The following is a 16,063-nucleotide window of genomic DNA, read 5'->3' as shown; positions in this document are numbered from 1 at the left end:
GGATGAGCTTCAGCAGTGTGGCTCAATGCTCCGAGCAAACCTGCATCTCTGACACAGCCTTCAAATTGTGTCAAACGCAGCGTTGTCTGTGTATTTATTGTGCTTCGGAGTGACCCGGGAGGCTCCCGCGGGAAGGCTGGTCGTGGTACGCTGGCTTTGCAAATCCCATCTCTGCTTGGGTGTTTGTAGCAGGGTAGGAGTGGGATTGTGTGCGAAACAGTTTCAACTTTTTTGGGAACCAGAGGGTGAAAATGTCTAAGAGACTTTGTCTGTGGAACTATTTATATATATATTTTTTTTTCTTCTCAACCATGCATTTTGACCAAAAGGCCTAGCATCATCAAGATTTATATTTGCATCCAGACCTCGTGTGAATTTAAGCACAAACGTACTTATATGGTGAATTTCTCTTTTGTTCTGTTTCCAGTCTCTGCCCTGGTGATTAGGGTCTGCTGCCCACGTAGGTGATACAAGGTGTGAGGAAGGGTGAAAGTTTGTATGGAGAAAACAAACAAGTTCAACCTGGTTGTGCCAGAAATATGAGGACCTGTAATATTTCGGTGTTGGTTAGTCGGGTGGTATTGTGGCAAAATATATCCGTGATCTGGCTGTTGGTATGAATGTTAAGGAATTAGGAATTCCTGTTTTCCCAGGGCAGAAGTAGCTATGGAGCCGTGAAATGGCTGCTTGTTCTCGGGCAGGAGGGCTCTTACTGCCTGCCGTGAGCTGAAGTGTGTGTGAAGAGGGGATTGAAGTCTTGGGTGGATGGAGCTGATACTGCTGGGACAGAAAAATAGTTTTATGCACTTTTTGTAGCCCAAAAAGTCAAGAAATACGACGTTTCTTTTATTGTGAAGCAATGAAACTGATCTCTTAGGTCTTCCAAATGAAGATGATAGTCTCTGCAACAATTAAATGAATGGCAGGCTTCCCCACCCCTCGTTTTTTCAAATCTTTTATCAAAATCTGTAAACTTTGTCCAAGTAAATACATTGGCCATCAAGAATTTATTTACCAAATAAATTTGGTATTTATACCTCTGATTTTTGGAATAAAGTGATTTAAAGCTGAGTGGATCTAATCTGAGGGCCAAAGTCAACCTACCTCTAGTTTAAATGAGTTTAAAAATATAGATTATTTTTTTTTTCACAATGCATATTTTAATTATAAAACATTGGATAAAATCATAATTTTAATTGCACAGTCTAAAAACACATGAAGCGAGTCACATCAGTAACTGAAATCAATCGACTATTCTGTCGGTTGTGTAAGTTTTATGGATCTTTTACAACTGTAAATTAAACATATTAAAGATGCTGCATTACTGATTACATAGCAGCTTACAGTGAAATATCAGATATTGGAAGCATCTTACGCATTATTCCCTGAGTTTCGGAAAAATTACCATCTAAGGCAAAAATGTAAAAAATAAGCTAAAATGAAAATACGTTCTGATGTAGAAATGATTTTATCTGTTTAAATGGTTGTGAAATATCTTTTGTGAAAATTTACAACAAATATTTGATACTACAATAAATGATTTCAAATTTGCTGACTGTAAATTTCAAGTTACTTGGTAACATGAATTTGTTGACGTCTTGTATTAAAATCTTGATTTTTTTTTTTTTTATGTTTGCATGCAAACCAAACTTTCTATTCACGTGATAACCTTCAAAATGGTACAATGATATATTTATATATGCACACACCTATATGTTTTGTTTATGTAACAATGTAATGTAGACACGAGGCTTTCTTACAGTTGAGAATTTTTGGTTTTACACAGTTTAAAAATGGGACGTCGCTCCTCGGACACAGAAGAAGAGAACAGAAGCAGGAGGAAGAAGAAACACCGCAGGCGTTCGTCTTCGAGTAGCTCTTCAGACAGCAGAACGTACAACCGTAAAAAATCAGGAAGGAAATCGAGGTCGACGTCGCGGTCTCGAGATCTCCAGTCTCGTTCACATTCTTACGAGAAAAGGTGCGTCTGTAGTAATTTACTATCTGTTGCAGTTGTTTACAGATTGGGCTGTTTCATATTATTGTACAAAGCTGGAAGTGTTTGAATCCAATATGTAGTCAGTTCTAGGTTGGAATTTTATAGCAAAGTTTGCTCTGAATCTTGGAAGATGTGGCAATATTTTTATTCACATTTAAAGAAAAAAAACAAAACCACCACCACCAAAAAAAAACCAAACTCCTTCCCCTCCTCCAAGAACACAAACCCAGTGTATACGCAGATCCAAAGGTAACTTCCTTATTAAAACAATCAAAAAACCAACCAACTAAAAGAACTTTTTCTTTCTCCTCCTTAATATTAATTTTCTAATCTCTTTTTGGAAATATAATCGTTTATATGTTAGTGTCAGTTTGAAAAGTCGTTTCATTCAACTATTATGTACTATTCTGTGTTACCTTTTTCTGTTTTGATAAACCAAGTAGGTCTTTCCAGGCAACAAAGTAGACTTTCTCAATAGAAAGACTTGGGGTGTTTTTACAGCAGGTCTATAAATTTGCTGTAACAGCTAGTTGTCACCGTTATTTTTGCTGGTTTTTATGTGTATAGAATAGTCACAGGTGTTTAGAACACAGCTCCTGTGGCTGTATATACCAATTTTTTTCTTGACCTAACACTGTAATTCCTTCGTCAGAGACCCCTTTCAGTACCTGATGTTTTTGGATATCCTGGTTGTCTCTCAGTCTGACTTGTGGTGATCCTGGAGTCAAACTGAACGGGTGGTGGTCAACTTATTATTAAGTGGAGCTGGGAGATGTCCATTGTGTCTAGCTGCACTGTAGCTATATTAGGAACTGTTCATGACAAACCTGTCTTTAGCTGGCAGAAGAGTGTGTCAATGAGGGCAGGTTGGCTGGTTGTTGGGGGGTTTGTTATTTGTTTATTTCCATCCCCCCCTTTCTTCTGTTCCTGCTTAGCGTCTACACGCAGCCCTTAGGGGACACAGGGAGATGACATGGGCGTCGATGCCAACAATATTCCGATGACATGCAGCTTTATGAATCTCTTTAGTCCAGTGCAGGCATGGCTATCTCACAGATAAAAACAGAGCTTGAAGGGAGATTAGAGTCTGGACGAAGACCAGTTGATTTAAATTGAATCCAGAAAAGACGAAAGTGTCTGCTTTTAGGATCTGGCTGGCACCTTGCTTTGCCCTTAGTTTAGGGCATTTGCTTCTGGCAGTTAAGTCAGTATTACGTGCTGGAGTCCTGCTGGATTTATCCCTGACCCTTAAAAATCAAAAGCAGCAGTCTCTACAATTACTGTGCTTCATCTTCATTCAGCCTGGAGAAGAGAGGTCTCCGGGTGATCTTATTGCAGCCTGCCAGTGCGTAAAGGGAGCCTACAGGAAAGCTGGAGAGGGGCTTTTTACAAGGGCATGTAGTGATAGGACAAGGGGCAATGGCTTTAAACTGAAAGAGGGGAGATTTAGATTAGATAGAAGGAAGAAACTTTTCGCTCTGAGGGTGGTGAGGCACTGGACCAGGTTGCCCAGAGAAGTTGTAGATGCCCCATCCCTGGAAGCGTTCAAGGCCAAGTTGGATGAGGCTTTGGACAACCTGGTGTAGTGGAGGGCTTCCCTGCCCATGGCAGGGAGGTTGGAACTGGATGATCTTTGAGGTCCCTTCCAACCCAAACCAGTCTGTGATTCTATGATTGCATTCCTTCCTCAGATGGAGACCTGTTCTTTAATAGTTAACCCATATATCCAATTTGGATTATTGCAGCACTACTTGTATGTGATCCAGCACCTTTTCCCTTCTGCTAGGGAAGCACGTGTCGCATCGACTACATCCTGAATTACAGAAATCTTTCTTAGGTGGTGTATTTCAATATTACTCAAACGTAAGAAAGACCAGGAATAGGGAGGTTCTCGTAAGGACTGTAATTGTTAATTGGGTAGCTGTCAGGGAGGTGGATACTGAGAGGAAACTTGGCAAAATATGAAGAATTGGAAAGCATCCCTCCCACAGTTTTGGGGTTAGTTGGTTTAATTCATGTGTCTACTATGTATGTGTTCTTTCACCTTTCTCCTACATGTGTAAGAATTTATTGTTTGAATGAATGAAATGGGGAGGTTGGAAGGGAGAGGGAAAGGAAGAGACCGTTCTGACTCATGACTGAACTCGGGAGAAAACTTCCAAGCTCAGATGGAATAAATTAATATTGATTATTTGATTACAAATTGTACTTAAAAAAAAAACCAAAACAACAAAACAAACCAAAAAAGAGAGAGGGAACTGCTTGCATCAAAGAAAAGAAAGTTGAGATAACACATCTATAAATTTATATATGGAGAGATATGTAAAATATTTTTAGGTGTCCATAATTTAAAATACATTTTTGTGTTTGTTTTATGAATGTACATAGTATGTCTCGAAATAATTGTGTAGAGCAGCAATGCAGAAATAACGTTTTATGAATTTCATACTTAGTGCTGGAGTTATACCCCTTATGCCATTTCTGCGTAAATCCTGCTGAGAGTGTAGGTCCAAGTGTTTCTTCAACCCTAGATTTGGCAAAGAGAGAGTGAGCTGGTCGTGGGACTAAAACCAGTTGAGAGCTGGGTTGTGTTCCTGGCTTTGCCCTTGAGGTATTGCACGATTTGGGGCAAATCAGTTGACTTTTGTTTCTCCTTCTGCCCTTTTTCTGTCTTCAGATGTATACTTTAGAATCTAAGCTCGATGTGAATTACTTAGTACCGTGGACTAGTGGTATTTGGGGCTTCTACATGTTACGATACAAAACCCATAAGTTTGTATGTCCCTTTTCAGCAAATGGTTAGGTTTTTTGGTCCTGTTTGTTTTTTTGGTGGTGGTTGTTTGTTTTTTCAAAGCAGGAGCATACTGATAGCGTGGTTTTGTTTCAGACGCAGACACAGATCAAGCAGTAGTTCTTCATATGGTTCCAGAAGAAAACGCAGTCGTAGCCGATCAAGGGGCAGAGGCAAATCCTACAGGGCTCAAAGATCGAGATCCAAAAGTAGAACAAGAAGGTAAGACTCTTTTGTAGGAAAAAGAATTATTATTTCTACTGTAACAACATTCATTTAAAATCTCCGTATAGTTACTGAGTTTGGAATATACCAGAAAAACTGGCTGCAAGTGATCATCTAAACGATGTGTCACTTGAAACTTTTCCTAATTTGAAATCTGTGTGCTGTGCTTTTGGTGTACCTTTAAATTACACTGGTGGAACAGTTGGTTTTGAAGATAGGTTATGTATTTTGCATTTGACCAAGTGCAAAAAACATACATAAAGTCACCTTGGTTTAACTGTAATCATCTGAAAACTTCTTGTGGAGTTTTTTTGGATTACTGATTTCCGTAACTCCTTTCCATAACTCTGGCTCCCTGAAGATCAGACTAAACTGTTATTTTCTCATCTGTGTTTCCTTTGGAAAGAGATGAGTATTTAGTTATGCAAATATTTCTTAATATTTGAAGATATCTATGGTGCTGAAATTTTTGATAAACTGGATTGTGACAATTATTATTATTTCAATAATAAACATAATTTAAATATTTAAATCTTAATCAGATGTTGCAAATTGCATTATAAAATCTGCTATATAGTTTTGTAGTTAAAAGAAGCTGAATTTTTGCGTGTGTGTATTTTTCAGTTAACGAGTTTAAATAAAGTCTATCCTCGGATATCAGAATTACTGTTAGCATTTTCTACTGAATTTAAATTAATTATTGAGTGTATCAGGCAGATCAAAGCTTTTTCAGTATCTGTTTAAGGCTCTTCAGCCAGGTAATTTTGTGTACCTGCACCAAGAATTTAGTAAAACATGTTATTTTCATGTACCAAATCGATGGAGCTGTTGCATATAAGTGTTGAAAAATTGCTGTTGAAAGACGTGAACGTTTCGCTTTCTCTTATTTGTATTCTCTCCTGACTTTTTCACAGCTGTTCATTATAATAGTTGCCTGGGCACTTATTGCTCCAGTGCCTTTGTAGTAGCAATTTGATTATTTAAACTGTCTGATCTCTCTTTGAGTATACTTACACCTGAGCTGTAGACCCCAGATAAGCTACTGCGCTGTGCACAGAAACATTTCTGCAAATACCCACTGTTCTGCTAACAAAATCCGTTTTAAAACAATGAACCCTCAAAAGAATAAGCTGAAAATGAAGGTGTTTTCCAGTATGTCAGATACTCAACATTAGGAAATGTGATAACTTGATTTAAAGCTTGTGGTTTTATTGTAGTGAGTATAAATTGCAGATCTCATTAGACATGGTCTGATGGTCATCTTTTCCAAGGAGTTTACTGCAATTCTATTGTCATTGCAATATATGAAAATTATGCACCTAAAAACTTTAAAAACATGACTACTGTTTATTTAATTTTGTGCTAGGAAGTTATGTGTGTAAAATATTCTATGTATAAAATATACTAGCTTTTCAGTACGATAGCTATGAAGGTATAGCTGCACATCACTTTAAATAATGTTACTATTCACAGACATGGTTCTGCAGGGAAAATGTTTATAAATAACATCCTAAATTATAACAGAAGAGTCTTTTGGTGTGTTAAAAGCATAAAACTAAAATGTTAAAAGCATAAAACTGAACCCAACAGGGCACGTTGAATCCTTTATTGTAATTTTTTTCAAGTCTGCTCCCTGCTGTAATGCTACACAGGGAAGCCATGGGTTAGTCTCATTTCTGGAGAGGAGTTAAACAGGTTGCAGACAGCTGCTACTAGAGGCCTGTGTTTTCCCTGTTTCCTAGTGCTGAGGCAGTCGTAGTGATGCTAAATAATTCCTTTCTTTGCTATCTCAAAATCTGTCGTGTGCACCCGACCGAAGGTACGAACCGCTTGCCTAAGAGGAGTGAGTACGTTGTGATTCTTCAGGCTGGAAAAGGGATCGTGGGGGAAAGAAGGAATGTGATGGAGGGGTATTAAAAAATAAAAATAAAAAAAAATTAATGTCATGAAAAGATGATTAAGAAATGAGTGTTTCCTGCCTCCTCCAGTGTAAGACCTGGGGCAGGCATCAAGTGAGCGAAGTCAGCTGGTGGCAGATCCCAGTCAAACAAAAGGAGGTGGTTCTTGCATATTGCATAATCCAGCTGTGGAAGCCCTTGCTGATGGAGCTTGTGGATACCAGAAGTTGAAATGAGTTAAAAAAGCGGTCAGACAAGAAAAATCCCTTCAAAGCTGTTAAATTCAGAGAGTCAATATTTGTATTAGGAAACGTATGTATTTGTAGCACTGAAGTAGAATTTTCGTAAGAAAAATGTGTGGCACGTGTAATTCATTAAACTTTTGCTTGGCGTGGGGCAGCTTATTTTCATGTGACTTTTAAAGGTAAGTAGTGAAGAAAACACTTATGTGAACCAGCTAATGAAGTTATCAGAAGTACCTTGGGCAGTCACCGTGCGTTGGCGTAGGAGAGAGTGTGTTACCCACTGCGGTGTTCGTGTTGATCTCGGACTCCTGAATTGCCAGTGGCAGGGAGTAAAATCCACTGACCCACCTGGAAAGCAGCAATATGAGACGCAGCAATAAAGGGAGGATCATCTCTGTGCTGCTTGTGTTGGGAACGTGGCTGCTGTACCTTCAGGGTACTGCTTTTAGGGCCTGAGCAACTGTAATGATTTGATTTTACTTTTTCCCCAATGGGAATGGGACAGACACTAGAAAACTAGTTTCATGCTGGAAGTTAAGATCCATTACATAGTATCTTATATGATGATGATCTTATCTGCATGGCTTAATTATCTTAAGCACTTATCTGCAGTGCTTCCAGTACTTAAAGGGGGCCTGCAGGAAACCTGGAGAGGGACTTTTTACAAGGGCATGGAGTGATAGGGCAAGGGGCAATGGATTTAAATTGAAAGAGGGCAGATTTCGATGAGATATGGGGAAGAAATTCTTCCCTCTGAGGGTGGTGAGGCACTGGCACAGGTTGCCCAGAGAAGCTGTGGCTGCCCCATCCCTGGAAGTGTTCAAGGCCAGGTTGGATGGGGCTTTGGGCAACCTGGTGTAGTGGAGGGTGTCCCTGCCCATGGCAGGGGGGTTGGAACTGGATGATCTTTGAGGTCCCTTCCAACCCAAACCATTCTAGGATTCTACTTATACCAAAAACACTGGGTTTGTTTTTGGTATAAGTTACGCAGATGGCACAAATTCTGTATCCCATAATGTCTTTTCTCCACAGTCCCCCATCAAATTAAGATAGTTTATTTTTCAAGGTAGTGAAAATGTTGGTAAAAGTATTTGTGACCGTAATGTAATTTTTGAAAATAACTTGTCTAACATAGACATTTTATTTGAGTGAATGATTTACAGAGCTCCAACTGTGTAAAATACTGAAATGTCAAGTTTTAATTTGAAAAGTTAGATTTTTATAATGACATATTTAAAAAATATTTTGAGTAGGGACTGTTTGTAACATAAAAGATTGGGGTTTTGTGCTTTGTTTTAGAATATAATAAAACTTGTGCCTATTACAACTGTTTTACTTTAGGTGCATTTTTTAGAGTCGAAAAACTGGGGCCTCCTAGTAATGCTATAAATTTAAAGCTGTCCTACAGCAAGATAGTACAATGCAAATAGGACTTAATAAGATCACAAACTGAATTTCAGCAAAACAACCAAGATTTACATTAAATTAGGAATTTTAAAACCGATTTAGTTTGTTTTACTGAGCATTTGCTTAATAACATTTCGCCTTCTTGCAATCTTTTTAAAGACAATAATTCGTCTGTGAAATGCAGGCACATCCTCGGTAGAAAAATTGAAAGCAACAGCTCACTTTCTGAAACCACACATAGAGTGATATAAAGAAATATTTCAGCTCCGCGGAATTTAATAAATCATCCCATTTCCTAATTTGATCATATTAGATGCTGATGTGGAAGAAGCATTTCAAATACCATCTCCTCATTAATATACATCAGTCTGGGGAATAGAATGGAATACTTATGCAGAGATGTCACAGTTACTGTTTCTTAGTTTACTAAGTGGAACAGGTTGATGTGATACTGGGTGCTATTTGTCAATGTCTTGCTAAAATGGTTTGGGTCGAGTTATGGAGTCCAGAAAGACGGCGGCTGATAAATCAAAAGTGGATTGAGTGGACAGGAGGCAGTGATTGATACTGTGACAGGATATGAAGAAAGGAATCTTGATACAAGCATGCATGATATTGAATATGAGAAGGAAAATGGCCCTGGAGTATGGATATTATTCAAGGAAATGAGAATAATAATATCATCTCGAAATTATTGCTGGGCGAAGATTAGGATAGTTCTTATTAGAATATTATGCTTCCCTGGAATGGAGAAACTCAGATTTCATATAATTTCTGTGTGGATAGAGTCTTGCTAATATTTTTAGAGTTTTCACTGCAGTTGCTCTGCAAGTTAATCGTGTATGAAACCACTTACTTTACATCGGAACTCGTAATGCAAATCTTTTAATTCATGTAGCTTTAAAGAGAATTAACCAAAAGACGTTCATCTTTATTCCTTGATTTCCTACAATTCCGTGATTTATAGAGTATTTCACTGTAATTGCCTTTAAATATACAAGTTTGTTTTTATTGTCTGCCAAGTGGTTTTGGCTTTTCCCTTTGCGTTAAACTGAAAACTTCTGCCTTGAAATGTCGTTATCACAGTTCGACTTAAAGATTGCCACAATAGCAGCCAGTGCATCTCTTCATACCCAAGAAGAGAAAATATCGTGGGTGCAGTAATCCCATTTGTAAATTGATCACTTTGGACTGGCACTGAAGGAAGTGTTTGATCAATGTGTTGTTTTTTTGTTTTTTTTTTTTTTTGTTTTTCAGTGTCCGTGGGATTACATGGTTACATTTTACTTCTTTACCATCCTTCCAGTCTAATTGGTTTAACACTGAAACGTGTGCATCTTACTGCAGTCCAGTGGTGGGGCCAGCTATTCCAAAGCCACCCATAAGAAGTAGACTTGTTTGGGTTTTTTTTGTTTAAAAAAAACATGGTTGACTGAAGTTGCTGTTATCCTAGCAATATCAACTAGAATTAACTTAGGTTCAACCCTCACAGCTTGCCAGAATTCTTCACATTTAGCATTTATAGCTTGCAATATTTAAGAATAAGGTCCTCGAGTCATTTCTAGAGAAATACAGTGTGAAAAGGGTCATTAATAGTAATAATAATAGTAATTAATAGTAATAATAATAGTAAACCCCCACAGATTTCTTTAAAATAGTGCTGTGTTGGTATACATACTGAATAGTCAGGTGCACAAACTTAGTGAGCTCTAAAGATCATGTAATTTGCATTGCCTGGTTTATGACACACGGTGATGATGGACTTAGAAGAAAAGATTTCCCCCTCTGCCCCTTTTTGAATGCATTTTCAACACTGCTGCTTCAAACACAAATACAACACTGGACAACGCTTACCTTGAAGTTAAAGATTCTTCCACTGGCTTTGGTCTGTTCTCAAAAAGGTCGTAGCTTTTTTCAGACACTTATTGGTGGCTGGAGCAAGCTGTAAATCCTTGCTATGTATCAGTTGTTCACCTGTGTTCTTTTAGTGTGCCACTGTATAGGGAGGATCTTTAAGATTTTTGCAGGTTTCAGTTTTTAGTACTGGCAAGGGTCAGTTGACTTTTGCATGATGTTTTTTTTTAGTCTTTGAGAATTTCCTTTTTTAATGTCGTCTTAAAAATAAATCCAAACCATTACTAGCAAATATTTTACTAAAGACTTGATGTTGCACAGTGAAATGGTGTTTGTAAGACTTTTTGAAGATGTAAACAGTATTACCATCGCATGCTTTTGTATTTGCATTACTTGGAGTAGTGAATAGGAATGGGTCTGCCTTCAGTTCCGTGCGTCGTATTATTTTAGTGTGGTGGTATTAATGTTAGAGTCTTTCCAAATTAAAACCCTGGCCTGTCAGATCTTACAGCTAACGAGCATTGGGTCAAGACATAATCCATACCAATTTATGGTCAGGACTTCCTTTTAGCTACGGGCAGTATCTGTTCTGGTTAGCACACGTTAACAGGGAGCTTCTAATAGATTACAATGTAGAGTTTTAATTGTGAACAGGTTCAGGAAGGATTTTCTAGAACAGCATTGGCCTGAAAAGAAAATCAAGGTTCTTAAGAGAGAGGAAGATAAAAGGGATGGATGTTTTGAGGTAGATGTTAATGTCAGCAGCAATGCCTAGTAGAAGAGAGAATGGCAGGTAAACAAAGAGCAAAACCGTGAGGGACCTTGCAAATGAGAGTTTATGGAGGAGCAGGAGGAGGTAGAGGAGTGATTAATTAAAAGCAAAAGAGAAGAGGATGGAATGGCTCAAGTAGTGGGCAAAGATCATCCCACAGATAAGATGAATTGCATTTGTGTGGACTTAGAAGACTGATTTTTAAGAATGTTATGAAGAAAGGCTGAATTTAGATATGATGCAGATGTATGGATTCAAGTTGAAGTTGGTTTCAGTTGAAGAGTAGAGGTCTTGCCTGTGGGAGTAAGTGTTAACGTAGGTGATACTAGCTGCCCTGGGGAGAGGAAAGGCTTAGGAAAGAAATTGGGGGGGTTTCTGAATTGACCATCCTACAGACATCAGACAATCTGAGTTTTATTGCCCGATGGGAAGGAGATGGAAGGAATTAGGAAGTGAAGTTTGACTAACAATAGCAGGATTGACTTAGAGCAATGAGATGGCTGTGTGGGGAGAGGGTGCAAGCACAGCTCTTCCTGTGTGTTTGCTGGAAGAAACAAGAAATGACGAGACAACTGTGAAGAACGAGGTTGGGCGCGTATTGTCAGACAGGGTTGAAAACCTGTCTTAATCTATCAAAATGCTTTGGAAATGCCTCCTTTGGAAATGGATCCAAGAATTTTCCAAAGAGAAGCAGATAAAAGTTCTATAAGAAATCAAGCAGTGCTATTTAATCAGAATATTTCTTTTGAAATGTTTCATTAGTTCTTTATTTTTTTGCCTAGTAGTAGCCACTGGAATTATGATTCTTTTAAAGTTTTGATCTGCTGCCTAGGGTACATTCTTCTTCTGCCCTTGCCATGCAAATTAACACACTCACGTGCAACTAGCAGTACAGACCCACATAATTACATAGGGAATCTGTGTAAATATTACATACTTGTCTCTCTTACTGGTAGGGAAGAGGAAGTTTGGAGTCTTTGGTCCATTAGAATGTATATTTAATTAAGATATTGTAGTATTTCTTTCATTAAACTTCAAATAAAGGCTCGGGGCAGGGAAGAACTAGTGAAATTCAGATTACTGAGTTTGCTCATGTGATTTTTAGTTTTTCTGTGGATGATAATGTCAGGTTATATTTCTTTTCCCCCCCCAGTAAATCAAAACCTGCAGTTTTTATTTAGGATCTTGTTGCATTGCAGGTTGTATCACTAATCGCCTCCAAAAATATTTTTTTTAGCTATAATAACTGACTTTTTTCAAACTTAACAGTTTGTCTACAGGACTGTACTGGGAAAAATAGAGGTGAAGAAGTAGCACTGGAGATATCCTGGAGCAATAACCCACCAATGAGCACATTACCGAGATCTAATTGACCGCTTTGGGAAATTAAACTTCACAAGGCAATGCCAAGGGCCCTTAAGTTATCAATAAGGCCAGATAGCTGCTAGTGACAGTCGCTTTGATGCCTTTCATTGGTATAAAAAAACAGCCTTAAAAAGATATGAATGCATAAGTGCTGTTCATTTAGAGCTAAGTATTGAGTCTAATTGCGTGTAAACTTTTTTTCCTAAAGCTGTCCAGGTGTTATGTACACAGAATGCGTTTTAAGTATAGCTTCTTCTTTTTCTAAAACCTTTTATTCCTCCCTTTGGGAAAAGGTGTATTTGTAAGTTGCTGGTTTTTTTTTGTGTCTGTGGTTTTTTTTTTTTTAATGCTTCAGTTTTCTGTTTAGGAAAAGGTACTCAAGAAGACAAGAAGAATATGATTCCTCTTAGTGGCGAATTGGCTTTTTGATTTCAGTGTGTCTACATTCTAAACTACTATGTATTTTTATTTATTTATTTTTTTAATCCTCTTTTTCTCTGCTACCAAAGCTCTGGCCATGAGATAGAATCTGTTATTTTTTGCTGAAGAGCTCATGTTTCTAGAGGCAGCTATGCAAACCAACGTATAGCAGATGTCTTAAAGATGCATTGGTAATATAAGACCATTGCTGCTGTTTCCAGTGCTAGTTTCTAGAACGTGATTATCAGAGTCACAGAATCACAGAATTGTAGAATTTGGTAGAAACACTTTACTGTTTATTCCTATCTTTCATTCTTTCTAATTCTAATAACATATGACAGTAACAAGCTAGTTTAAAAAGATGCAGGCAAAAACCAGGTATTTCTGCTGAAAAGCATTTGACTGTATCTTTTCTATGGGACTCATCAGAATGTAAAAAAACCTTAGGAAAAGTAACAGTTACCCTGTAACGGTAGAATACAAGTAGCTGTCAACCCCATGTATTTCATCAGTTCAACCTGAATTTTGTTGAATGTCCTGAAGTCAACCTTGCTGAAGCTGTATGTGCCAGAGTTAAGATTGTATGTACAACCTTAATTCAGCTTCCCTGTTCACGATGGTTTTGATGATGGATTGCTGTTTCTTCCACGGATTCCTTGCCGTGTTTGCTTTATGTATTAATGGATTGGTTACCATAGTCCTTCTCGATTATTTTCGTGTGTTACTCTTGTGTTGTTTTGTTCAAGTTACATGAGGGGCAGTTATAACAAGACTTCTGTTCTTACAACCAGGCACCTTGGATCAGGGGTCAGCAGCATTTGAAGTATGCTGTGGTTAAATATGTTGCTAGAAATATATCAGGTCCTGGGATAAATTAATTAGCAGAGAGGTAAGATGTTATTCGTCAGTAACGTCTTGCCTCTGTGGCTGGAAGCTAGTCTGGAACTTCGTGGGAGCCACTGCTTTTCTTAGCTGTTTTTCTCAAGGTGTTGTGGTTCTTTGCTCCTAGCTGTGCTGTGTGCCATTCAAAATCCAGCTTTGTGGCAGAGATGGTAGTTGCTGACTTTTGCTGTAGAGGATTTGTTGTTGTTTTGGTTTTTAGAGGTCATTGCTCTTCTGTACAAATCAGCATTCATGCCCTGGAATTCTTTGGTGGTTGCTTTTGTCCAAGATTTCAGCTGAAGCTGTTGCTCAGTAGCAGGGCTTTACTCTCTTCCTGAGTAGGACAGTAGCTGCTGCATGCAGTATTTTTGGTACCTTTGTACAAACAAATTTTATCCCAAATAAATCAATCATACTTCAAAATCCAGATAGGCAGCTGGCAGTTTTTGTTGATGTGATCAAAGCCTGCTTTGGGAGCAAGTTCATGCCAGATTAAGCTGATTAAAGTCGGGGTACTGTGACACTTTCCTGACAGTCCCTTCATCCTTTAGTGCCTGTTCTTCTCCTGCATCTGTGCTCCAAGGTAGCCCAGTGCACTGCTCTGAAAGCTCTCTCTTGCTCTCCTTTAGTGAGGAGCAAGAGAAGGAGGTGAAACACCCGCACATGGAGAATGTGGGTTGGGCAAAAAAGGGTCAAGCCTGGATTTTTCAAGTTGAGATCAGGTGAGAGGCAATTTGAAAGCTGGAGTAAGGCACTGGGAACAGGGAAAGTTGCCAGTTTTGAAGGCAAGGCACCACATCTCCCTGAAATGCAAGAGCAAGAATATATATATGGATGATAATGCTTCATCTGGTCCTAATATAGTTTTATTGGTTTAAAACTTTGGCCCTAACGGAGCCGATGACTTCAGTGATTCCAGATTTTTACCTAGGTGTGATGTTGTAGGAAGAAAAGATTACCAAAACACATTTGATAATTTCAGGCAGGTGTAGAACACTTGTATTTTTACTGTTAAAATAGTGTTTAAGTAACTAGCTGAGCAACTTATTTTATGTTAAATTTGATCACGTACGGAAAAAATGTGAAAACTTTGATTAGCTTTTGCATAGTGTAACTGGAGAAAGATGTATTTAAATGTCTATTTTTTAAAAGAAATATAGGAAAAGATAAGTTAATATCTATACCTTAATATTAACTGTAACTCAATGTTTTGGATGTACTTTTGTAGAATTTTAAAATTTTGAATCTACATTTTCTGCAGATTGATACATGCATACCTCCAAAATGCTGTGAAACATATGCTTTCAATGTGGAGTTTCTTTATCCATAAATATTATTTTAAAATATTCTTAGGTTGCGGTTTTCATGGGATCATATCAACTCCTAGTAAGGCAAACTGAAAAACGCTCATTGACTTTAAATGGTTATATTATGCTCAGCTTGAATAACTGATTTCAATTTTTTTGTAATTCCGTGCTGCTGATTTATATCCTAGAAATGAAGTCAAGGGCAGTAGTATGTTTGTTTATATTATGCATATACTGTTAGATATCTATTTTTCTTCTATAGTTTTTGCTTCTCTTCTGTGGAAACACGCAGGGGTAAGCTAAACTGTAATAGAATTTAAATTAATCTGTAGCATAGCACTGAAAATCTGTTACCAGTCTGTATCAAAAAGATATTCTGAAAGTTTTCCTGTTAAAGCTCTGAGCTTCTTGATTGGAGAATGAGGGGGGGGAAAAAAAATCCTTTTCCTATTTTTCTACTGTATAGTCTTCTTGAAGTTCTTCCAAATTAGATTTTAAATGCCAATTAGGAGGTTGAATATACTAAAATAAAAGCAAATACAACCAAAATGGCCTCACCTTATGGCTAGTTAGGCTTTTTCTCTCAAAAGCAGAACCTTTGCTCTGAGCATGGCTTTGAGAAAGATATTCAGCTTAATGAACACATTAATTAGAACCATAACTATTTATAAGATAATTAGAAACGAAGCACGGTAAACTGGGCTTTTCCTGCAATTAATGGAGGATTAATTACTGGAGGTAATGAAGTGGATTTTTAAATGCATTAAGGTGAAGTACAGAGATGTGCAAGGCTTTGTGATAGTTGCATAATTATTCCAGGCTGTTTGAGCATAGCTCATGTGAGATCGCTAATAAGCATCATTGCATCATTATGTATGCACTTAAAAAGACTTACCAC

At 37.8% G+C, this 16,063-nt stretch overlaps 1 protein-coding gene across 1 annotated transcript in view; it reads left to right on the top strand.

Annotated features, from left to right (window-relative positions):
• The window catches only part of RSRC1 (arginine and serine rich coiled-coil 1), a 174,561-nt gene that overhangs the window by 6,716 nt on the left and 151,782 nt on the right, over positions 1 to 16,063 (top strand). The window contains exons 2-3 of the mRNA XM_086618401.1: positions 1,787 to 1,981; positions 4,887 to 5,012. Coding sequence (XP_086474527.1) covers positions 1,787 to 1,981; positions 4,887 to 5,012 — 321 coding nt within the window. The remainder of the gene's footprint in view (positions 1 to 1,786; positions 1,982 to 4,886; positions 5,013 to 16,063) is intronic.

The sequence above is a fragment of the Tauraco erythrolophus genome, chromosome 11 (genome assembly GCF_009769465.1).
Source record: "Tauraco erythrolophus isolate bTauEry1 chromosome 11, bTauEry1.pri, whole genome shotgun sequence".
In the NCBI taxonomy this organism is placed as follows: domain Eukaryota; kingdom Metazoa; phylum Chordata; class Aves; order Musophagiformes; family Musophagidae; genus Tauraco; species Tauraco erythrolophus.
This window is presented reverse-complemented; position numbering and strand designations above follow the sequence as displayed.